This window comes from Trichosurus vulpecula, chromosome 3 (assembly GCF_011100635.1).
Source record: "Trichosurus vulpecula isolate mTriVul1 chromosome 3, mTriVul1.pri, whole genome shotgun sequence".
Classification (NCBI taxonomy): Eukaryota; Metazoa; Chordata; class Mammalia; order Diprotodontia; family Phalangeridae; genus Trichosurus; species Trichosurus vulpecula.
In genome coordinates this window covers 82886630-82911942 of record NC_050575.1, presented here as the reverse complement: position 1 = coordinate 82911942, position 25313 = coordinate 82886630, and the positions used below count along the sequence as shown (strand labels likewise).

The 25313-nt window shown below is 38.6% G+C and overlaps 1 protein-coding gene across 1 annotated transcript in view; it reads right to left on the bottom strand.

Annotated features, from left to right (window-relative positions):
* DOCK2 (dedicator of cytokinesis 2) overlaps positions 1–25313 on the bottom strand; it is a 513031-nt gene that overhangs the window by 387960 nt on the left and 99758 nt on the right. The window contains exon 23 of the mRNA XM_036749404.1: positions 1319–1427. Within this exon, the coding sequence (XP_036605299.1) occupies positions 1319–1427 (109 nt within the window). The remainder of the gene's footprint in view (positions 1–1318; positions 1428–25313) is intronic.

Below are 25313 nucleotides of genomic sequence, written 5' to 3'. Positions count from 1 at the left end.
CTACCCAGTCCAGGTGAATAGTCACCACTCTAGCAACCCTGGATGGACCCTGAGGGTTGCAATTTCTGATGTCATAGAGAACAAGCTTTCCTTATGCAACCCATCCAGACAAACACAAAAACTCATTAATTCTAACTAGCATCTGGGAGATCCTAAGCATAGTAATGGCTATTTAAATTAGTGACCAAAAGGATAAACTTGATAAAAAATGAAGCAATCTGCATTAACTCATTGATTAAGATAAATGTATTTGGGTTTTCATTATACATGATCAATGGCCAACACTTCCAGAATGCTTTGCAGTAAATTCAATAGAAATAATGAAGTTTTTCTAATTGGTCCCTTCACTCTGGTCTAGTGCTAGACCAGAAACAAGGTCAAGTCTCAAGGTTTTTATAAGCATTACTGGGTTTGCAGATTAGTAAAAGAGAGAAGCTCAATTGGAGATCTCTTGTCTTCCTGGCAACATCTCCTCCTCACAGAGGAGATTCTCAAGTCATGTAAAGAGGAACAAGTTTATTGTACTGGGAAGGAAATCTGGGCCTTTGGGCAGCAATTTCTTATTAGGAACTAACTAGTTCTCACTGTAAAAAATTCAACACAATAAAAGGTAAGTCAGACTCTGCTTTTTCCTAATGTGGGACTAAAAATTGAAGAGCAGTAGGGGACCTTAGATGACATCAAATTCAACCCCTTCATTTTACAGAGGAGGAAAATGCAGCCCAGAGAAGTTAATCAACTTGCCTGAGGTCATTAGTGGGGCAGCTAAGTGGCACAGTTGATAGAGCACCAGGCCTGGATTGAGAAAACCTGAGTTCAAATTTGGCCTTAAACTCTTACTAGCTGTGTGAGTCACTTAACCCTGTTTGCCGCAGTTTCCTCATCTGTAAAATGAGATGGAGAAGGAAACAGAAAACCACTCCAGTATCTTTACCAAGAAAACCCCGAAAGGGGTCACAGAGAATCAAACATGCCTGAAACAATTTAACAACAAAGGTCTCTAGTAAGTGTCTGAGTCAGGATTCAAACTTTTTCACTCCAAGTCCAGCTGTCTATCCACCGTGCCATGTATAACCCCCAAAAATCCTAACATAGGAGTCATTAATACCCAGCAATTTTAGTTCACTGGTGAACAGCAACCTTCTCCCTGCCCTGTTAGCCTTTTACCTCAGGGATAATTAAGCATACCTTCCAACCTATGTCTTCAATTAACAAAGGGCTGCATGTTTAACAGCCAAAGTGGACACTATCTCAACATATCACCATTCTTTTCATGTCAAGATCAGGAAAACCAATGTTAACATCTGTGTAAACTAACCTGCAACAAGATGGTGGTCTTGTATTGACTTTTCATCAGGTTGTTGATGGATTCAAAGAGCCGTCTCATGGATTCTTCAAATTCCATCTGTTCTTTGCCTTCATAGAGCCTAGAAAAGGACACAGTGGAGTTATTACTCAAGTCAAAAGGCAATACCCCAGAAAATGTGCACGAGGTACAGTCATCATCTAAGATTAAAGAGTCAGAGAAAATAGAGCCCTAGGAAAAGAGAATTGATTCAGTAGTGCTTGCATACATAATTTACTCAGAGTTGGAGGGTGGAGGAGGAAATCCCTTGTCCACTGTACTAAGAAAAAATCCTTTAAGCTGACACAACATAATGAAGTCTCCTCTTTTTTTTTCTCCCATGGAAATGCCTTAAAAGAATGAAGCTTTTTTGAGCCAAGGAGACATTCATGATTTCACCTGATTACAAGGATTAAAGGGTAAGTTGTTATCATCTTACTTTCCAAGTGACTCAGAACATCAAGGAGACAGCTTTTCAAATTCACTGCCCCCTCACTCCAGCTGCCTTGGAAGGGATTTCATCTGGATGGACTACATTTCCTGCAGGACAGCTCCCTGTCAGAGGCCAAAGTATTCTCTATTCATCCATTTGAAATTGACTTTCAGGTTCTGATTCAAATCACCCTATCTACCCACTCTTATGAATGATATTTGCTCCCAAACTTTCCTCAGTTTTTATCACCAATCAGAAAATATCCCCAACCTAATCTGCAGCTTTCAATCAGAAATTCCACAGAGGAAGTCTTCCTATCCCCTCTTCGGATGATGAAAGCTTTGCCTGTCACAGACCAGCTTAGTCAAAAAGCACCAAAAGCTTCTGCCTTCGGCAAAGGTGTATTTCTTAGATAAAGTGCTGACACACTTAACAGATTTGTTTCTCCAACCATCCACATCACAGGCCAGTCAATCGTGGCCCCGCAAAGCAACTGTCACAACTAAATCCCAACCGAGCAACTGTCCTAACTAAATCCCACTCTCCTTGGAAGACTAATACAGCTGCTTTGTCATCTGTTTCTTCCTGTAACTCATTTAACACATTTTTAAAAGTATTTAGATGCTATGTCATTCAGGCACATATGTTAAGAACCTAGGGATACTGGTATGAACTGATGAAAAGTGAAATAGAGAATAACCGATACGATAACAACATTGTAAAAACAAACAACTTTGAAAGACTTATGAATTCTGACCAATGCAATGAGCACCCATGATTCTAAATGACTGAGGATGAAGAACATTACCCACCTTCTGAGCGAGGTGACAGACTCAAGATGCAGTGTAAGATATGTATTTTTGGATATGGTCAATGTGGGAATGGGTTTTGCTTGACCATGGCAATTGGTCACATGGGTTTTGTTTCTGTTCTATTGTTTTTGTCAGGAGGGGGAAGTGAGAGGGAAATAAAATAAATGCCTGTTAATTGAAAAAAGTAAAATGTAATTGTTTTTGGTAAGGTGCTCTATACTTTGACAAAATGCTTTCAATAGCTCTAATTCATTTGATCCTCAGAATAAGCCTGCGCAGTAGGGATGATCAATCCATTTCACAGATGGGGAAGCTTGGCAACAATTATGGATTTTGAGTATTGTTGCTGAGAGAACTAGAGAAGAAAGTTAGTAAAGGGTTCATATCAAAGGTTCCAGGAAGCCAGAGACTTCAGGGCTGTATGAAAATGGTAGAATGGTAGAAAATGGTCATGATGATGATAATATTAATGACAGAAATGTTATAGTGTCTTAAGGCTTAGAAGGTGCTTTTAAATATATCACCTCACTTGATTCTTACAACAATCCTACAAGGTAAGTCCTACAGATATTATAATATCCATTTCACACCCGAAGAAACTTATAGGGCTAGGAAGCGTCGGAGGCAGAATTCAAATTCAGGTCTCTTCTGATTCCAAGTCTCGGTCTCTTTCAACTGTAACACATTGCCTGTGCTTGTTTTATGGGGGGCCCAGGGAGTAGAACTAGAAACAATGGCAGATTTCAACTTGATGTAAGGAAAAACATTCTAATAATAAGAACTATACAACCATGGAATTGGATGTCTTGGGAAGTAATAGGTTTCCTCTCACTATGTGCCTTTAAATGAAGACTAGATGACATGTGTTTCAAGTGTTACTGGATATCATAAAAATCACGTAGTCATAGACCATAAGATCATAGGTTTAGAATAGAAATGGACTTTAGAGGCCATTGAATGTGACTCCCTAATTTTACAGATGAGGAAACTGAGGTTGAATGAGGTGATGTGACTTGCCCTGGAGTTACACAGTGTCTGAGGCAGAATTTGAACCCGGGTCTTCCTACTTCTCTATCCACTGCACTACCTAGCCACCTCATTGTGTAGACGAGCCTACCTGTGCTTTCTGCTACCTCCTTTGGCTGCTTTACGATGAAGGACTAACTCCTGCACTTGCTACACCCATAGCTACTGAAAATCCTAAAGTCTTTGGCACTGTCAAATGGTTTAACATCAGAAAGTGATATGATTTTATCAGTAGAAATAACATTAAAGGTGAGGCATTACCATCTGCTTTGCCATTGTAACCTAAGGACCAGGGCATTTTTTCTATTGGCTAGGTGGTGCAGTAGGTAGAAAGCTGAGTCCAGAGTCAGGAAGACCTGAGTTTAAATCCAGCTTCAGATACTTACTCCTGTGTGATCCCTGGGCAAGTCAGATGACCTCTATTTGCCTCAATTTCCTTGACTGTAAAATAGGAATAAGGACAGCATCTACCTGGGAGGGCTGTTGTGAGGATCAAATGAGATAATATTTGTAAGGCACGTAGCATAGTGGCTGGCATGTAGCAGGCTCTTTAAAAAATGTTTATTCTCTTCCTATCCTTTCTATCTGACTTGCAGCTGAAATCTGCTATATGTTTTGTGTCCTGCCTCCCCACCAACACACACAACGCCCCCACACCCCTACACACACACCCAGAATTTGAGCTAGAATATGAGCTCCTTAAGATTATTCCGAGGACTTAGCGCAGTGCTTTGCATACACTAAGCATTTAATAAATGCTTTATTCAATCATTCATATGTTCCATTTTTTCATATGTAAAAATTCAATCCAAAAACATATATGAAGTGCCTTTTAGAAGTAAAGCACTGTCTCAAAGAGTTATTAAACTACCTATACCCTTTGACCCAGCAATACCACTACTTGGTATATTTCCAAAGACAATTAGGATAAAAGGAAAAGAACCTAGAATGTTTATAGCAGCTGTCTTTGTGGTGGCAAAGAACTAGAAATTGCAAGGATGCCCATTAGTTGGGGAATGGATGGACAAGTTGTAGTACATGATTATGATGGAATATTACTATGCTATAAGAAATGATAAGCTCAATGATCTTAGAAAAATATGGAAAGACTTGCATGAAACAATAAAGAGTAAAATTAGCAGAACCAAGAGAACATTGTGTATAATAACAGCAATATTGTTTTAAGAAGGACTTTAAGCAAATAGGTCCTTTTGTCTATTATAAATGCCTAAATTAAGTATAAGAGATACATGAAGAAAGATATTATCCACATCCAGAGAAAGAACTGATAAATAGAAGTATATATAGACTAATTTTGCATATATATACACACAAATATATATATATACACATATATATATATACAAATATATGTATATGCCTATGTGTGTCTAGCGGTAGCCATCCGTAGGGTGGGGTATGAGGAAAAAAAGAAAAATAGATTTTCAGTTTCATATACAATCATCTTTTTATTGTACTATGTTACGAAATTGTTTTATTCCATAAACTTAAAATAAAATAAAATATAAAAAGAAGTAAAGCACTGTGCTAATAGGCCTTTGGAGTATAAAAGGAAACAGTTCCTGTCTTTAAGGAGTTTAAATTATACTGAGGGGAGGAAAAAACAAAACATGGACAAAAGTAAGTCCAATATGAATAACTGAAAGGTGAATGAACATTAACAACTGGAAGAGTCAGAGAAGGCTTCCTGGAGGAGGCAATATCAGAACTGAGCTTTGAAGGACGATAAGAATTTTAAGAGGGGAGCCACTTGAAGATTTCTGAGCAGCCAAATAATGTGGTATCTACTCTGACCCTCTGTTAACACCCTGCCCCAGCTGCATGGCAGTGTAAAGATGGGCCCTGGTTCTCAAAGGCTCAAAATCTGACTGGTCATGAATATTTCAAACGAGGGAAGAGGAAGGGGAGAGAGAGGGAAAGTGGAGAAGGAAATGAGAAGGGGGAGGAAGGAGGGGAGGGAGAGAGAGAGAGGAGGGAAAGAAAGGGAAAAGGGAAAGAGAAAGGGAAGGAAAAGGGACAGGGAAGGGGAAGGAACAGGGAAGGGGAAATGGAAAGGGAAAGGGAAAGAAAAAGGGAAAGAAAGGAAAGGGAAAGGGATGAGAAGGGAAGGGAAGGGGAATGGCAGAGAGAAAAGAGTGAATTGTTTGGAAGGACAGTATCTTGTCTATCTGGGATGAGTTAAGCATAGCCCTTAAGTCAAAGACCTGAGCCAAAAGTCTTCTCTAGATTCCTTCTCGTGCTAGGGCCCTACATTACATCTTTAGACAGAAGTTGAGAATCCTTAAGAATCAGCTGATGTTGCCAGTGAACCAATGCTGAATGACCCTAAAATTCAACCACAATGAAAACCAGAACAGCCTGTGAGGCACATTTCTGGGGCATGCAAGCTGGATCACAGTGAACACTTTTACTCCCAGGGTTTGGATAAATATAGCCATCCTCCGCTTGCATGTGATTCATTAAGAATACACAGTACACAGCTGAGAGCTCACTAAATGCAAATGGAGCCCCATATGGCATGTACAGTAATCTGCCACCACCTCTGCCATGCAGGTACACACAGTAGCTGATTAAAGTTGTTATTTAGTCTCACCAGATATTAAGAATGTAACCAAACCTAACCTGGGCAAGAAAAAAACAGAAAAGTTGTATTTTGGAAGCCTGGAATATAAGACACTTTGAGAGAATTCCTGGTGCATCTCTCCTTTGAGTGAATATTGCTCTTATGCATCCTGGAAATGACTAGGCTCAAGAGAAGATTTATCATAAGCTCTTAAGATATATTTTAAAATAACGTAATGGCCTCTTAGAATCCATCACAAACTCAGTCAGATAAAGGCACATAAATACCCAGTTTCTGACATTTACTGACCATGGGCAACTCATTTATCTCTCTAAACCTCAGTTTCCTGATTTGAAAAATGAAATCATAATACTATTTCCCAGAGTTTTTAGGAAAAATACACTCCATAAAACTTAAAATGTTTTAGAAATTTGAGCTATCATCACCATCATTATCATATTATGACCATGGAATATTCAAAAAGAAAGAAAAAGATAGGCCATATTTATCCCACAAAATTTAATCATAGGTATTTAATGTACCCATTAGCACAATAATGCAGAATGTCAGGTGGGGGTGTTAGTTATTTGAATAGTTACCTTGACTGAATTATGCATCCCCTATGCCCTCCCTACATTGACTTTAGCAGATCAGCCATCATGGATCCACACAATTCATTACATTAGCCCTGTTCTGTTTTGTGAAACTCATCAGCAACTGCATAGCTCTTACATCCCAGCCAGCCTTGAAATAATCCTAGCCAGAGTCTCGAGGATTTGGGGCAAGAAATAGAGCAGTACCTCTTGGCTGCACAGTCCATAACCCAACAAAGTTCAGACTTTCAAAAAGAGACCTTCTTGGTCTGGTCTCAAGAGACTGGGGAATGTTCTATCTGTCCTTGGATCTATGGAAGGCAAAGAAACATTGCCATGGTATAAAAAGAAGCCAATGACTGATGTAACTTCTATTCCTTTAGTACCAAACTCCAGACTATAAGTGGTTTGGCTTAGGTTTCCAACCCTGTACCAAAACTGCACTACAACTCATTTAATCATCAAGAAAACTATCTTATCAATCATAGTGTCAGTTATCTTAAGAGGATAGGGCTAGGACCAAAACAGTCAAATTTGAGTCCTCACCACCAGCTAAGTCCAAGCAGCCAATAGTCAGCCCTATCACCATTGAATTCTTCTAATAAAAGAAAGCTGACTAAGGAGTTCAGGAGAGTAACTTCAATCAAAGATACAGAACTAAGAAGAGCCTCATTAGACAGTGACCCCCAGCTCTACATAGGAAATTAAATGAACCAGAGATAAAAAGGGGAATGGCAGATTAAGAGAGAGAAGCCCACTGGAATGAGGACTAGAGTAAGCTTTCCAAGGCCATCATTTAATTTTGGGTTACAAATGAGACAGGGGAAAAAAATCAGAGATAGAAGGTCCTCTTTTGATGGGTAATAAACTTGAAAGGTCCAAAGAAAAAAGAAAAGAAGGACTTTTGAAAAGGGAATATCTAATGAAGGCTTAGGATAAGAGCAATATTGCCAACATGAGTTATCATAGGGGAACCATGGCCAGGGAGAGTTTGGAGTCAATTTCACTTAATTGAATAGCCCCAGTCTGGTAGCCAGGGCTCCAACCAACATGAAGTGCCAATATTCTTGCCAATAATGAAACTATTTAACCTTGAAGTGCTACTTTTTGACATTTGAGGAGGAACAGTCCCTCAAGGCAATTGGCAGTAAAGTTTCTTTAAATATGCTACTTACTATAAATCACCCTAGGAAAGAATAATTAGTAGACAGAGGGAAGAAAGACAAACATAACATTCAGCAATCCTGTTTTGAAATATGCCTAGAAGAACACATAAAATTGAATGTAATCATGGAAGAGGAACGGCCTCAGGTAGGAGCATAAATAGCTTAAATCAAATATAAAAGTTAACAATATAGAAGAAATGAAAGAAAAGCCACGCATCTAAAACATTCACTTTGCTTTTGAAAATATGGCAAGCTTGGGCAATAAATTAATAGTAAGTAGGTAATAAGATGCAGGCAAAAGCCTTGAAAAGAACTATAAGCTATGAATATAGTACAATAGGTGTCCTGGGCCATCACTCACTTGACACCAAGAGGAACTGCAGCCTTTATGTAATTTGGCAAAAAAGAACGAAGTTGCATAATTCTGCACTTAAGTAAATTTCTCCATTAGCATGAAAAATGCATTTGAGATATTTTAAATATAATTAGAACCTGGGTGCTCAGAAGCAATACTAAGAGGGACAGAAATACACGCACACAAACACACAAACACACACAAACACACAAACACACACACACACACATACACACTCCTCTTTGACCCCAGAAACTGCTGGGAAGGGTATGGATCAAATCCCAGAATTATAGAAGAAACAAATTAATCAATATACATTCACAAAATTGTTGGAAGAGACCTTAGAGGTCATATAGTCTAATGTCCCTGTCCAAAATCTGAATCCCCATGATATATCCCAGCAGGGTCTATTATCATTGTTCTGAGATCAGCATTCTTTCTTCCTAACGTCCTCTTGGTCTCATAGTTACCATTGCCCTTATGACTGATAATTTAAGATTATTCGTGTTCAGAAAGTGTTTGGGGAACTGTATTGTCTCGTTTGATACACACAAGAAGATGGGAAATGGGGGTGGAGGGTTGGGGGATGGATAGAAATGTAGCCTCCAAAACCAGAAGAGTTTTGGGCTCAACTCCTTCCTCTGACACATATGTTTATGTGATCCTGGGCAAATCACTTAACCTCTAAGTGCCCCAGGCAACACTCTAAGACTTAAAATTGCTGAAAAATTACTGCTCTGCAGTTGGGGGAATTTCCTTACCAGGGAATATCCTACATCTCTGAGATCACAGATCCAAAAACATTTACTACCAATCCACTCCACCAACCCAAGATGTTATTATCCCAAGTGGCAGATGAGAAAATTGATGTACCAAATCCTGATTAGTGGCTTCCATAGGAACAAACAAGTAACACTTGAACATGTTTGAACAAGGGTTCAAACCCAGATCTTCTGACTACAAGTCCAGCATTATACTACACTGCTTTTGGAAGTCTTAATATTACAAATATTACAAAGATCTAAGGATGTTCCTGTATCTACCATTTCACAGTTTGGCTTCAGAGTAATAAACAATAAGTGATACCCACTCTCTCCTTAGGTGGCAAAGTGGATAGAGCCTGAAGTCAGGAAGACTCATCTTTCTGGGTTCAAATCTGGCCTCAGACACTTACTAGCTGTGTGACCCTGGGCAAGTCACTTCACCCTATTTGTCTCAGTTTCTTCATTTGTAAAATGATCTGGAGAAGGAAATGGCAAACCGCTACAGTTATCTTTGCCAAGAAAACTCCAAATGGGGTCACAAACAGTCACACACAATTGAAAAATGACTGAATAACAACCACAACCACTCTCTCCTTTGGTATGAAGCCCTCTTGCAGCTCCATCTCTGCCCTGTCATGAAGGAAGCACTTTCCGTTACTTTGAATATTGGGAATAGAGGCTGTGAATCTAAGCCAAGGTCATACAGACATAATTCTCACACCCAAGAATTCATTCTAAGCTCTGAGCATGTCCCCGATAACTCCCTCCAAAATACACACACACACGCACGCATGCATGCACGCACACACCTTCCTGTCTTACCCACTCTATGCCCCAGTATAGACATGGGGTAGAAAGAAGGTAACTATTTAAGAAATGTCAAGCTATTATTACTCTAAAACGTGGTCATGCCTGGAGCATTGAAAGTGTATCTTCTGAGTCTGTGGCTTCCTGAGTGGTACAATTAACCCCGGGTCCTCCTTGCTCTATTCCACTAAGAACCTTGACATTTACTGTTGAGTGGTTAAATGATCTTCTTAACATTTTTCTTACTAATGGCACCAGTTTTTAAAAATGCATGTGCAGTAAAACCTACTTAATTTGAAAATCAGAGGATCCCCCCCCCCAAAAAGCAAGGTGAAATATAATGGGTTTGAGCTATCTTCTCTATCTCTTAAGCTAGAGAGGAGGAGTGGGTCTGCAAAGAAAAGAACCATGGAATCAGCAGCCCTATATTTTTAGCCTGGCAAAGTTATCAACTAGCTGTGTCACCTTGAACACAGCACTTAAACCCTTTGGGCCTCAGCATTTTCTTCTGTAAAATGAATTAGTCTGTAAGGTCCCTTCTTGTCCTAACATTCTGATACCCTAAACTAGTGCCTATGGTTAACCAAATGACTCTACTGATTGGAACGAAAATTGCAAGGTCGAGTTAATATATAAAATCAAAAGTTTTACAACTACGTGGAAATATGGTTCCTATTAGTCATAAATTCCTTGAGTATAAAGATTATATGTTATATTTATTTGTGTATTCCTATATCAGCTGGCATCATAATTATTCAATAAATACATAATGAATGAATAAATGTTGTCCAATTTGCTGATCTGAAACTGAAAGACATGACTACCATTATCTAATATGACTACTCGACTTCAGTATTTCAATGGACCAATGTGGGGTCTCCCTCCACCAGGTAAATTGTAACCTACTCAGATCCTCTTGTTCTGCATAATTCCTATCCATATCTTTCCATAAATTGAGCATATTCATACAGTTCACTGGAGGCCTTCTTCTCTTTACTGTTGTGGTTGCTGCTGTCATTGCCACTATTAAACCACCACAAATGACCAGCAGAGATAACAAGTATTTGCTTGTCATTTTAATATTTACAGAAAACATTTCTCCCAAAAACTTTGTGAAGTATTCTAGTTTTATTGAACCCATTTTACAAATTAAGAAATTGAGGCTCAATAGATTAAGGAATTCAATCAAGGTCACAGAGTTAGAAAGCAGCTGCCATGACTATAACCCAGTTTTTCTTCCTTCAAATCCAAAGCTATTTACGACCATAGAATATTCTGACTCTAATATATGACAGATAGGTTGGTTCATGGAAGAGATACTTACATCTTAGAGATTCTGAAGCCCAGGGATTTATTATCAATCTGGTAAAAGGTATAAATTCTCCCAACTTCTGGCAGGTCTCGCCTTGATTAACTGAATGCCAAGTGAATTCTGTCTCCATTATAAGTAGCAAAACTGAATCCATAAAGGATACTTAACACCTTCTGAGAGCACTCCTAGGGTTTTGTGTGTAAGTGTTAACAAGATATCAACAGTGTCAGAATTTATATTTTAACAGTATTTTAGCAAGTGGGATTTGTGTCATTTGGTCCAGGAGCTAGACCTGTAAATTAGACAAGGTAGTTAATTTTCAGTGCAGAAACTCCTTCTGCCAATGAAGTTCAGCAACTATTTTTCAAATTATAATCTTAGAAAGTAGCCTGGGGCAATGAGAAGTTGAGTGATTTGCCCAGAGTCAACAGTCAGTATGTGTTATGGGCAGGACTTGAGGCCAGATATTTCTCACTCCAAGGACAGATCTCTATTCACTACACCAGTGTTCTCCAATCTTTTTTGATCACTCAGCTAAAAAATTTTGAACATGCATCTCTAATATATGTCTACTTACTTATGTTTTAATCATATATATAATTTCATGGCATCAATAACTATATAAATTGTAAAAGTTGCAAACATCAAAATTTCTTTTTTTCCTTTTAAAATTTATCTTATTTTTAATTTATGGAATAAGATAAGCATTTCCATAATATAGTATAATAAAAAAATGATTGCACATGAAACTGCAAATCTATTATGTACAATTTGCTATTCCTTTTAAAGTTACCATGTAAAATTCTTTTTTTTCTTTTTTTTCCTTCTCTGCCCCCTACCCTTGAGATGGCTACCATTACACACACACACACACACACACACACACACACACACACACGTAAAATCACTCTATACATATTTCTATTTATCAGTTCTTTCTCTGGATGCAGATAGTGTCTTTCTTCATCTGTCCTTTATTGGTCAAAAGGGGAAAATAAATATTAAATGCTATATGGCCATAGAATCCACAGGAGCCACTGGAGTTTACTGAGTGGGGGAAGTGACACAAGAACACGCACTTTAGGAAAATCATTTTGGCAACTGTGTGGAGGATGGCTGGGAGAGGAGAGAGACTGAGGCCAGGAGAGGAATTAGGAGGATATTGTAGCAGTCCTGAGGAGGGGTGATCAAGGCCTGTACTAGGGTAGTTTCTGTGAGTAGAGAGAAGGGGGCAGATGGGAGAGATGTAGAAGCAGAAATGACAAGATTTAGCAACTTACTGAATATAGCATGAGTCAGAGTGAGAAATGGAGGATTACACTCAGGTTTTGAACCTGGATGTTTGGAAGAATGGCGACACCTTGGCAGAAATAAGGAAGTTCAGAAGAAGGGTGGGTTAGGAGAGAAACAGGATATGATAAGATCTTTGATGAAGATCACAACCTAGCCATGACTATTTTTTGCCATGCAACTCACTCTTTTCAACTGATATGGGAAGGGGTGGGGGTGGCAAATGGTAGATTGGGCCAATAACAGCTGACAGTGGAGATATGGTTGTATTGGAAACAAACCCCATTGTAAATGGCTATCCTGGGAAGGGTGATCATGACAATAATTAGGGTCATGCCATGATACTCAGGGGTCTGGGGTTCCCACTTTAAAGTTGTTCAGTCATGTCCAACTCTTCATGACAGGTTTTCTTGGCAAAGGTACTGGAGTGGTTTTCCATTTCCTTCTCCAGCTCATTTTACAGATAAGAAAACTGAGGTAAACAGGGTTAAAAGTAACTTGCCCAGAGTCACACAGCAAATAAGTGTCTGAGGCCAGATTCGAATTCATAAGAGGAGTCTTCCTAAGTCCAGGCCCAGCACTGTATCCACTGAGCCACCCTGCTGGCACTTTGAAGATCATTCCACTAAGCCAGACAATTGCTCGGTAATGTATTATAAAATTACTATATCATAACAATCTCTAATATCACACTTATTTTTCAAAGGGGATTTATGCTAGATTGAGTGATTGGTCTATGGTCCCATAGCAAATAAACGAAAGAGCTCAGAGTTAAACCCAGCTCCCCTGACTACAAAGCTAGTGTTCTTTTCTATATATTTCAAAGGAATTATGAAACAGCTTATTTCATTATTTACCAACTAAAACTTGGTATGGATGAAAAAGCTTTTACCATTTGGGGATGGAAGAGGAACACAAGGGGGTGTTTCACACCTGGGGTTTTTTTAATAAAAAAAATTCCCTACAAATCAGTGAATACCTGGTGTGGAAACTCCTCAACTACATGCAGGTAAATAGCTCATCCATAACATAAAATTGTTAAAGAATTGCCTCAGGCAATGAAAGGCCTTGAATCCTGACTCCAAAGCAATCAGTCCTTCTATTCATTTTGTCCTATTGAATTTAAATAATCTACATACATTTACATGTTCAACAAAACACAGATGACATATAAATGCAGAAATGTGATTTCCTCATATAGATTTTTCATAGATTGATGAGGTTTAGAGTTGTATTATTTCCTTTATATGTCTCCTAACAACCGTAATCATAACAATAATAATAGTAACTAGTATTCATATAGCTCTTGAAGTTTTGCAAAGCAAAACCCTATGAGGCAGGTACTATCATTATCCTCATTTTACAGATGAAGAAACTGAGGCTGAAAGAAGTTAATTCTTAAGTGACTTGCTTAGGGTCGATAAGGTAGTAAATTTCTGAGGTAGGCGATGAATTCAAGTGTTCCCAACTCCAAATCTAATGTTCTATCCACTGCTCCATTCTATTAAGCTTGTTATGACTCAGTGAAGAAATATGAGTCAATACCTCCTTCCTAGAGGTGGGAGGTCAATAGGTATTGTACATTGCCTGTGTTTTTAGACTTTTTAAATGCATTGATCAGTTGAGCGAATTTATTTTCCTCATTTTTTATCTTTTTTGCCTTTAAAAATACTATTTAGTATATGGGATGGTTCTCTGTGAGGAAGAGAGGAAAGAGTACCAGGGAAACCTATGATGATATAAAAAACAGAAGACAGCAATAAAAACATCAAAAAAGAAAAAAAGTTTTGTACTTAAATTCTCAGCACTTACTACAATGCTTGGAACATAACAAGTACTTGATAAATGCTTTTTCATTTATTCATTCATTCATTTGTTCATTAATCTGCTCCTTCCTGAATTGTTCTTGCCCTCCATTTCCCTCCACTACTGATTAGAGACAAGAGTTCACTCTGGGCTGTTGTTCAGTTGTGTCTGACTCTTCATGACCCCATCTGGAGTTCTCTTGGCAAAGAGACTGGAGAGACTTGCCATTTCCTTCTCTAGCTCATTTTACAGATGATAAAACTGAGGCACAGAGGGTTACATGATTTGCCAAAGGTCACACAACTAGTGAGTAGTTGAGGCCAGATCTGAACTCAGAGAGATGTGTCTTTCTGACTTCAGACCCAGCATTGTATCCACTGCACCACCTAGCCACCCTGTCACTCTGTTATTGTTTGTCAAAGGAATACAAGTCACATACAGCTACTCTAAGGAAGGAGTGGCCAGATTACTAATGACCACAAAAAATCACCACTATTTTGCAGCTCTGGAATGATAACACTCTCTGAAGAGTTGGAAGCTTTCAAGTAGGAAGACATTTGCCATTGAGCTGAGGACTAGGGCCCAGCTAATTTCATTTTATAGAAATTGAAAGCTCTAGGGCAATGAATAGGTAAAATTGTTGTCACTTTCCCATTGAAAGCAAGGGACTGAGGGATTGGTTTGGGAAAGTAAACAAGTAATTAAGAAGATGGTATCTAAGAAGAGAATTGAATTTCTACTCCACAATTTAAAGTACGGAAATAACAGGCTCCTATCCAGAAATAGAGTGAAACTAACAAGGATCAGTAAGAATATATTTGCCTGAGTCTTACAAATCTAATCAAGACAAAGGAAGAGAGAAAGAGAGAAAACTGCCTACGATTTCCGACAAGCTAGAATGCATGGGGAGTAACTTTGATGTAAGAAGAATAGTAGTAGAAATGCTCAGATATACACAGGAGACAAAATCCTAGAAAGGACTTAGTAATAAAAAACAACCCAACTTCAGCAAAATATAAGTAATGAACAAGGTGAATTAGAAGTCTTTATACATGAAAGCAAATTTCCCCTCCGAAGTATCAATGAGACTTGATTAAATGAGACAAATGGATAGAATGTGGATCTGGTAGGGTAACAGTGGTGTACTGGAGCCACATACTAGCTTGTGAGAGCCAATTGTTAAATTTCAATATGACCAATTATACTTCGAAAATCAGCAAATACTATAGATCAGGGCTTGACTTATTATTTTGTTAATTTCTAGATTAAGGAAAGTGATGCAAATTAAATCATGTAAATTAAACTTCAAAATGTGTCATGAGCATATTTTTTTCCTGGAGAATTACTTGTTAAATATTTACTAACAGGAGTGGGCATGACATTCAATAAAAAAATAGGATGGGTAAAATAGAATGGGGTCAAAGTAGTACTATGTATTAGGAAGATTATATTCATGTGAGAAAATATATAAACCAGAGACAGAGTAGAGCATGGTAGAAAATATTTAGGGGAAAATCAGTGGAGGAGAAACAGAAGCAGTATTCTCACGGGAGTAAACTCCAGACCACCCAGGCAGAAAGGAGAAATAGATGTAGCATTTGGGAATGCGAAAACAAGTCTGGCACAGAGACATGATGGGGGACTACAATTATGTATGCAGGCATCTATCTCTTTGAGCTCTCTCAGCCAAAAGCAGAGTAGCTAATAACTTCTTGACTTGTCTAAATGATAATTCCCTCTGCTCGGAGGGTAAGAAACTGAGAAGGGGAAATGCTATTCTGGATTTGACTCTCACTCACAAAAAGAACTGGTCATTGGAGTAAAAATGATGGGAATCTAGGGAGATAGTGACCAGCCCCTCTTAGAATCAGAAATATAGCAAAGAAAAAGGGATTTGGAGAAAGCAGATTCTAAAGATTTGGAAGTAGTGGGAAAAAAGATAAGCTCTTTGAGGGCAGGGACTATTTTACTCTTGCCTTTGTATCCTCAACTTCTAGCACAGTGCTGGCACATAGTGGGTGTTTAATAAATATTCATTGAATTGAGCTAAATGGAAATGAATTAAATTGAACTGAAATGAATTGAAATGAAGTGGATTAAAATTCTCTAAGATTGTTGTGTTTGTCCTTCATTTTCGAAGAAGACCATGACATTAGGGAAATGATGACATGACTTGCACCTGACTGATTTGAGTGAGGGAGGGTTGTACAAGGTCACCAGTCTTACTTTCTCCTCCACAGCCATCTGGGTCCAGTGGCCTGATATTCATCAGGATGACTGGAGATAACCCAGGATGCAATGGGAGACTTTGACCCTTGTGGGCTAAGGCCTTTTCATGTACTCACTTAGAGTGAGGTAACACCTACTTAGTGAATAGGACTCTTTATGAAATGAGTCAAGGTATGGCCCCTTTAATTAGAAAAATAGGAAAAAAAGTCAAGCTGGAAGAGGAAGACCCTCAGGGTTGCTGTTCCAATGGGAAACCAGGAATTCAGTAGAGTGAAGGAAGGAAGGAAGGAAGGAAGGAAGGAAGGAAGGAAGGAAGGAAGGAAGGAAGGAAGGAAGGAATCTAGCCAGTAAACCCCAAGTTAAGTGGACAGCTTCTGGCCATCAAAATTTACCTTCCTTTTGAGAGGAGAAGGGGAAGGAGAAGGAGAGAGAGAAGACCAGCTGTGTTGGTAAACAAAAATGGGCATCTTAGCACTTAGTCAACAAGTGCCCTTGACTAGTTTGGCTTTTTCCCCTGAACTGAATGCTGTTTGTATGTTGGGTTGGAGTAAGCTTGTTGGCCCCTTCACCTTGCTTCCCTTGCTTAAGCAGATCGAAAGAACCTGTGCTTTCCCCGGCATACCTTACACCCTCGCAGAAGCCGGATGGTTAAAAACAGCTTCTGTTGGAGCCAGAGGCTGCTACAGCTACAGCTACAGCCACAGCCGAAGCTGAAGCAGGAGCTGCCAGTAGCAGAGCTGACCTACGGGAGGAAGCTGAACAAGGACTTGAGGCCAGTGGGTAATCTTTTTACCATACAGGGGAAGCATGTATATGATTTTGCTATACACCATCATGCTTCTCTGTGGCCTCCTGGTTACTCTTGTGAGGCGGACTTATCGGGCCTGGAAGCTTTTGATCAATATATCAAGATGGGGATGCTGGTTCATGGGTTGGTTACTGTGGAGCCTAAATATATGCTTTGATTCTTCTGCCTCCTACTTTGAGAGTTTCTTATATCTGGCGGTTCCGAACCTTTCAGACATATATATGATCTTCTTTGAAATTATAAACACTGCCCTCATAATACACTAGCTGAGTTACCCAACTAGATCAGTTCCCTGATGTCATGGTCCTCTTCAAAAATGATGGACAAACACAATCTGTGAGTAGACCAAGCTGCCTAAAATGGGGCCCAGCTAGTTGGGTAAACTCAGTTGGTCCTCTCCCTCTCCCTCTGCTTCTCCTTCTCCTTTCCAAAGGAAGGTAAATTTTGATGGCTAGAAGCTGCCCACTTAACTTGGGGTTTACTATCTAGATTTCTTCCTTCCTTCCTTCCTTCCACAAAACCTTAAACCCAGTTCACTCTGAGGCTCATAGATTGGACCACAATAGGTCCCTGACCAAGCTCCACTTAACGGCTGCAATTTGGGCCCTCCTGGCTTAGAGTGAATGTCATTGGTAATTGTTTCTCTTTGGAACAGCAACCCTGAGGGTCTTCCCCTCCTAGCTTGATTTTTCCCCCTTTTTTTCTAATTAAAGGGGCCATCCCTTGACTCACTTCATAAAGAGGCCCAGTCACTAAATGGGCATTACCTTACTCTAAATGAGTACATGAAAAGGCCTTAGCCTAAAAGGGCCAAGGTCTACCACTGCATCCTGGGTCAACTCCAGTCATCCTGATGAATATCTGGTCACTGGATCCAGATGGCTCTGGAGGAGAAAGTGAGGCTGGTGACCTTGCACAGCCCTTACTCACTCAAATCAAAGTCAACTGCAAGTCATATCATCAGTTCCCTGATGTCATGATCCTCTTCGAAAACAAAGGACAAACACAAAATTCTATAAGGAGAATAAGCCTAGAAGGAATAGGAAGATCTAAAGAATGAAAATCTGAACACACAAAGAGGAACAATCCCAATGAAGAAAAATGGGGAAATTGTCTAGAAACAAATGTGGATGCACAGAGAGCTCTTGCCAGTCAACTTGGATTTTTAAAAGACATCTTAGAAGACAGAAGTGAGGGTAGGTTATGGAGGATAATAAAAAAAAAATCACAGCCAATTCTTGTAAGAATAATTTCAGGAGCTAAAGGTCAAAATGAACTGAGGCTGCCAAGGAAAGCTCCAAGGATACTACTAATAAAAAGAACTAATGCCTATGTTGTCTCATTTGATAACAAAAGAATAATATACAGGGTCGCTATATATAGATGACATGGTTATCCAATTTATAGATAACACAAAGCTGAAAAGGATAGCTAACAAACTAAATGACAGGAGCAAGAATTCAAAATTATATTGACATAACAGAATATTGGATTAAATCTAATCACATTTTATTTATTTATTTATTTATCAAAAGGATTCCAAAAATCAACTCATAAATACTAAATAGAGAAGTGATGGCTAGGCAGCAGTTTGTTGTTTGTTTGTTTTTTTAAGATCTCAGAGTTTTAGTGTATTGCAAGTTCAGTATAAATCAGCAGTCTGATATAGAAGCCAAAAAAGCTAATGTAATCAAGGTACATTAAGAGCACCACTGCGTTCAGCATGGAAGTGATAATCCTTATTTATTGCATACCAGTCACACCATATCTAGAGTACTATAATCACCTCATTTGGGGAATTATATTGTTAAGTTGCAGAGCATCTGGAGGAGAGTAAACAGAATGTCTAAAGGCCTCCAATCCATGCTATGCAGAGATTAGTTGGAGGAAATGGAACAAGAGAAGGCTATGGGCCGCTATGTTATCTGTCTTCAAGTATTTGAAGGGTTACTCTATAGAAGAGGGAATAGGCTCATTCTATATGACCCTGAAAGGTATAACAAGGAGCAAAGAGTTGAATTTAGGCTCAATCTAAGGAAAAACTAGTTATCAATTTGTGCTATCCAAAAGTTGAGTGGACTGCCTTAGTAGGTAGTGGGTTCACTCTACCTGAGGCCTACAAGATGACAACACAAAAGAAAGATCATAGGATTTTTTTTCAGGTATAGGTTGGACTGAAAGCTCTTTTAACTCTGAGATTCTAATTCTGATTCTCAGGCCCCTTCTACCTGTAATGTTAACATGACTTTATGACTTTGAATTTTATTATAGTCATGGAATTCTCATCATTAATACTTCAGCCTAAACTCTGGGGAAAGCAGATGTCTTGTAGCACCACAACATGATGTTATACTTAGGGGACATACCCTGAAACCACCTTGTAACAAAATCACATAATCACAGAATCTCCAAGTCCCTTCAAGGGAGGGACCTCAGAGGCCATCTAGTCAAACCTGTAGCTGTCTAATAGTTACACGGCCTTTTGGTCCTTCATCAACTTAACCCCCACCTTGAAGGGTGTACACAAAAGAACTTTGCTTCTTTATTCAATTCCACTCCACGGTGAAGATGTAGTGCTATTTGCATTTATCTGGGTATTTATTTATGCTTCTGAAACAATGGTTCTCAAATGTCTTAATCTCAGGACTTTAGACTCTTAAAAAATTATTGAGAATCTGTTCCCTCCCCACCCCCACCCCCCGCAAAAAAGGCTTTGGTTTAAATAGTTTAGGGCTATTAATATTTACTGTATTTGAAATGAAAATGTACTAGTATTATTAAGAGAATACTTTTGACCTCATGTGCCCTATGAACAAGTTTTACAAATCCCGAAGAGTCTCCAGATTGTACTCTGAGAACCATTCCTCTAAAATGATCTAAACACATAGCAAGAGACACAAATAAAAAAAGATATTTTTGAGGTAGGTATTTATTTTCATCTGAAGTCAAGACTCAGAACAAAGGTTATTGCTCACCTATACTCCTCAGACTTCCTCACTTTCTCTGGCTGCTAACCATTAACTTGTTCCACATACATGAGAGCACAGGGAATTTTCTAATGATCCTGAGAACTATCATCCCATATTTGTGTACTTTCCAAGGCCTTTCACAAGTATTATCTCATTTGTAGTCACACAAGGCATTTAGAGGCTGCTTTGTGGCATAGGAAATAGAGTTCTGGTCTGGAATCAGGAAGACTTCAGTTCAAATTCTGCCTCCAATACTTACTAGCTATGTGACCTTGGGTAAGTTACTTAACCTCTGTTTGCCTTGGTTTACTCATATGTAAAATGACAATGGTAATAGAACCTAACCCCCAGGGTTGTTGTGAGGGTAAAGTGAGAAAAAATAATAATGAAGTACTTAGCACAGCACCTGGCACATAGTAAGTGCTATATTATTATATTATATTATGTTGCACATGTATGTAATACTGTTACATATTACATGTTAGCTATTATTATCATTATATTCATAAGGAGCTTAGCACAATGCCTGGCACACAATAAGTGCCTAACAAATACTTGTTTCTTTCCTTTCTTCCTTCCTTCTCTTCTTCCTTTCTTACACAAAGTTTCCAGCAAGAGTCATAGAAAATTGTATTACAAAGACAGTGTAGCTTTATGGAGGAGCTGAATGGGGAAAAAGAAAATTGACTGTTACCGTCAGGTTCACATTTTGGAATAAAACCAAAAAAACGCGTTTCCAAAGTAAAGAAGATGAACTTGCATGAATCATTTAACCTTTATAAGCCTTCGTTCCCTCATCAGTAAAATGGCCATAAATATATTTTAAATACTAAAATGAGTCTGCAATCTTAAGGAGTATTCCCTTCAAGGAAACAAAATGCAATCTGTTTGTCCGTTCTACCTGATTCTTGTCCTTGACTTCTTAGAGATTCATGAGAGGGATTCAACTCAACACATCGTAGGTCTTCACTTTAAAAAATATTATTTTACATCATGATATTTACAATAGAGCAATGGGATGGTCCATCAATTATCTCTCATTTTTGCCATATGACCAACCTAACTCCTTTTACTCATACATCTCTCTGCATCATCTAGACCTCCTTTACTCTACTTACTTTTATTTCTTATAGTCAGTCAGTCAGTCAATAAACATCTATTAAACACCTACTCTATATAGAGTATATATATAGAGTATATATATATATATATACTATATAGAGCTATAGCTCTACCTCCCTCAGAGAGGTGTTTTGAGGTTCCCTGAGATAATCTATTTGAATATACTTTGTAAACTCTAAAGAATATATAAACATCAGCTATTTCTTTCTCTTTTTCTTCATATATCGCATTACACTCTTCAGGAAACTTTCTCATGCATGATCTCCTCACAGTAGTTCTATGAGGTAAGTAGAGAATTTATTATCCCCCCTCTTTTTCTTTTTACAGATCAGGAATCCTAGGCACAGAGCAGTTAAATGCATCACCTGAGACCACACACGGACTAGCAATGAGTGGTAAGGCCATAACTAGATCTCCAGTGTCTAAAGCTCCTCCAGCCAAATCATGCTGTTTCACACAGTGGATCCTCTTCTAAGAATATGTGGAAGAGATGTTTTGTCAGAGAGGATAATCTGCTACAGCAATGAAGTAAAAAAATCTATATTTTCCCCACCCTAAGGGAGGGAGTAAGAGAAGAAGGGAGGTAAGAAGGAAGGAAAGGAGAGAAGGAAGGAAGGAAGGAAGGAAGGAAGGAAGAGAAGAAGGAAGGTAGGAAGGAAGGAAAGGAGAGAAGGAAGGAAGGAAGGAAGGGAGGGAGGAAGTAAGAGAAGAAGGGAGGTAGGAAGGAAGGAGGAGAGAAGGAAGGAAGGGAGGGAGGGAGAGAGAGAGGGAGGGAGGGAGAAAAGGAGGGAGGCATTTATTAAGCATACCTTGTGTGTCAGACACTGTGCTAAGCAGCTTTATAAATACTATCTCATCTGACCCTCGTTAACAACCCTGGACACAGGTGTTATTATTATTGCTTCCATTTTAAAGTTGACAAAATTCAGGCACATAGAGGCAAAGCGATTTGTCAGGGTCATACAGCTAGTGTATGAGGCCAGATTTGAACTGAGGTCTTCATGATTCCATGCCCAGGACTCTCCCTATCATACCACTTAGCTGCCATCTGGGAAGGCAGAGAGAAGAGGTCTAACAGTGCTGGGATGCGTGTTATTTCGTCTTCAGGAAAGTCATTTGGCTCTGGGGTTACTGCTCCAAGTGCATCTAATATAGATCACAAAGTACAGCCAGCCAGCATAATTCAGTCCCTTATTCCCGACAATTATGTTAGCTTGGTGACTTACACCCCCTCTGGCAAGCTGGACTCTTATTATCCAGCATGTCTGAATTTAGTTACAAGGGATTTACCAATGTATTTCCTAAATCTACATATTTATTCACTAAATTGATCTCCAACCAGAGCCGTTCTCTAAGGGACTGTCATCGCCGGCATTTGACAGAAACAGCCCCTTCTTGCACTGGAACAATTACGGAGTCAGCGAGCGCCCTCTCCAACTGCTAACACTGAGTTAACAAGAAAAGAAAATTGCCTCCTGCTCTCTCCTGAAAGAATGAATGGATTGTGTTATCCACGGCTCTCTCCTTAAGTAGCTAGGGCACAGCAAATCTCATCCTGAGCAACTAAGCTACTTACAAAGACACTGAAACCACCGGCAAAACCTGCATCTTATTTTTCATTCCACCGTTCTTAGTAGAATGCTGGGCTGAATAGGAAACTCTCATCAAGGGATGATCACTTAGCTCTCTTAAATCAGCTTCCCAAGAAAGGACCAAAAAAATGACCAGCAAGGACAAACCATTCTAGGGATTGAACATTAGCTGTAGCTACATCCCTTTGCAAAACCCAGAAAATTACTTCTTCCATTCAGAAGTCCTGGATCTTCCTTTTTTCTTGTCTCTGATTAAATATCAGGAAACTTGGAGAATTCAGGATAAGAGTTTGCTGACTATTTCAACTCCTTGTACTAAATGGTACAAACTAGTATATAATACTATATAAATAGTTTAAAGTATATACTTTGGCAGATCCAAGATTTCATCAGTGAAGGTAGTTTCACCATTGGTGTAAGACATTGGCAATCTTATCTGTAGATTCCCATAAAGTTACCATAAAAGATCTTCCTAACCCATTGAAAGTCCTTCTCTTGTTCTTTTAGTACCTCATGGCTCCAAATACACCATTTGAGTGTCTACCACCTTTTTCAGTTACATATCGATAAAAAGCGGGTAATAGAGCTATAGGACTAACCTCACAGGATTGTTGAGAGGATTGCATGGAGTTATGCATATAAAGCAATTTACAAACATTAAAGTGTTATATATATACCATAAATTCATAGGGTGATAGGTCTAAAGTTGAAAGAGACCACAAAGATCATTTCATTAAACTCCATTTTATAGAGAAGAAACTGAAGCCCAGGAATGATAACAGATTTAGGCATTTAGAGCTACTAAGTGATTTTAGAGGTCCCACACTCATTTTATAGGTGAAGAAAATGAGGCCCCAAGAGGTTTAATGATTTGCCCAAGATCACTAGGTAAGAATCAAAAGCAAAATTTGGACCCATGACTTCTATGTCAAGAGTCAGTATACTTTCCGCTTTACCACTCTGCCACTCTGATATGATCATCATCATCATCTTTGAAAATGCATTTTGTGTCACTCCTCATAATCATTTGTAACCTGCTATAGCCTGCTTGTAGCTACGTCATGTCCTTCCATTGTTCTTTGGGTAATTTGTAGTTTTAATTCTTCTGAGGTCATGGTATTTCATGATTAATAGCTAAATGCATTTTCCATTGGAAGAATCTTGGCATTATGAAGTATGAGCAGCTAGTGGTACAATGGATAGAGCCTAGACCTTGAGTCAAATGGAAAAGAGAAGAGGAAAGAAGGGGAGGGGGAAAGAAAAGAGGGGAGGAATATGCAGAATTGAATACAGAAAACATATTTGAAATCTTATATTCTCTTAATCAACAATTTAAAGCAAAGCTAAAAAGTTTAAAATGATGTAAGGAAGCTAAGCAGCACAAAGAAAAAAAATCAACATTAATCAAAAAATTCACTACAGCAATTTAAGGAGCAAAGAAATTAGAGATAAGAGATGACTCCCGAGAAATGAGGACATGGAAATTGTCTGGTCATCTCCATGGCTACGAGACATTCCCCATGAATGCAAGTGGGGTTCAACAAGAAGCAGAAAAGTTATATGCCATTAATATAATGAATGACAATACAGTTACATCAAACAAGGAGACTGGAACTCTGGTTTCTCTGAAAACCTGCAAAGCATGGAGCCAAATAAGACTCATAATTACTAACTCAAATGCCTCCAAGTGATGCATGAATTACTAGCAAAGCACTTTACAATTTTTTTCCTCAGATACAAACCTAATCTCATCTTTCTTCACAGAAAGCATCATATCTCTACTGCCAAAAGATGATAACACTGGTGATCCCTCCAAATATGGCAAATTACAAGTTTATGTACCATATTCAAAGCACTCATGGCCTGTATCATTAAAAAAGATACAGCTATTACAAGAAAACAATATATGGACTGATGAGAAAAATAAGTGTGCCAAAAAGTACCAGGGGTACTTTTGAAAAAGATACCTTTAAGCACTATATATCATTTACATCCCCTTTTTAATTACTCTAAAACCTTTGACTCCATTCTGCATCCGTGTCTTCTGTATTTATTGAAAATTTACAAAACAGATTTGAATATAGTGAAAAAGCCAGAGTACTTGACATCCATATGGAATATTGTTCTCTATTTAACACACACATTAGCACAGTAATTGAAATAAATTGTGGTATTTTTCAGGGACACAATTTAAGTTAATTATGGTTCTGTTTCACCTTACATCTTTTATACTCTCCTAAAAAGAACCAAGTATGGCTTCCAAGTTGAGGAGGGAGGTGAAACAAATATCTAATTAATTA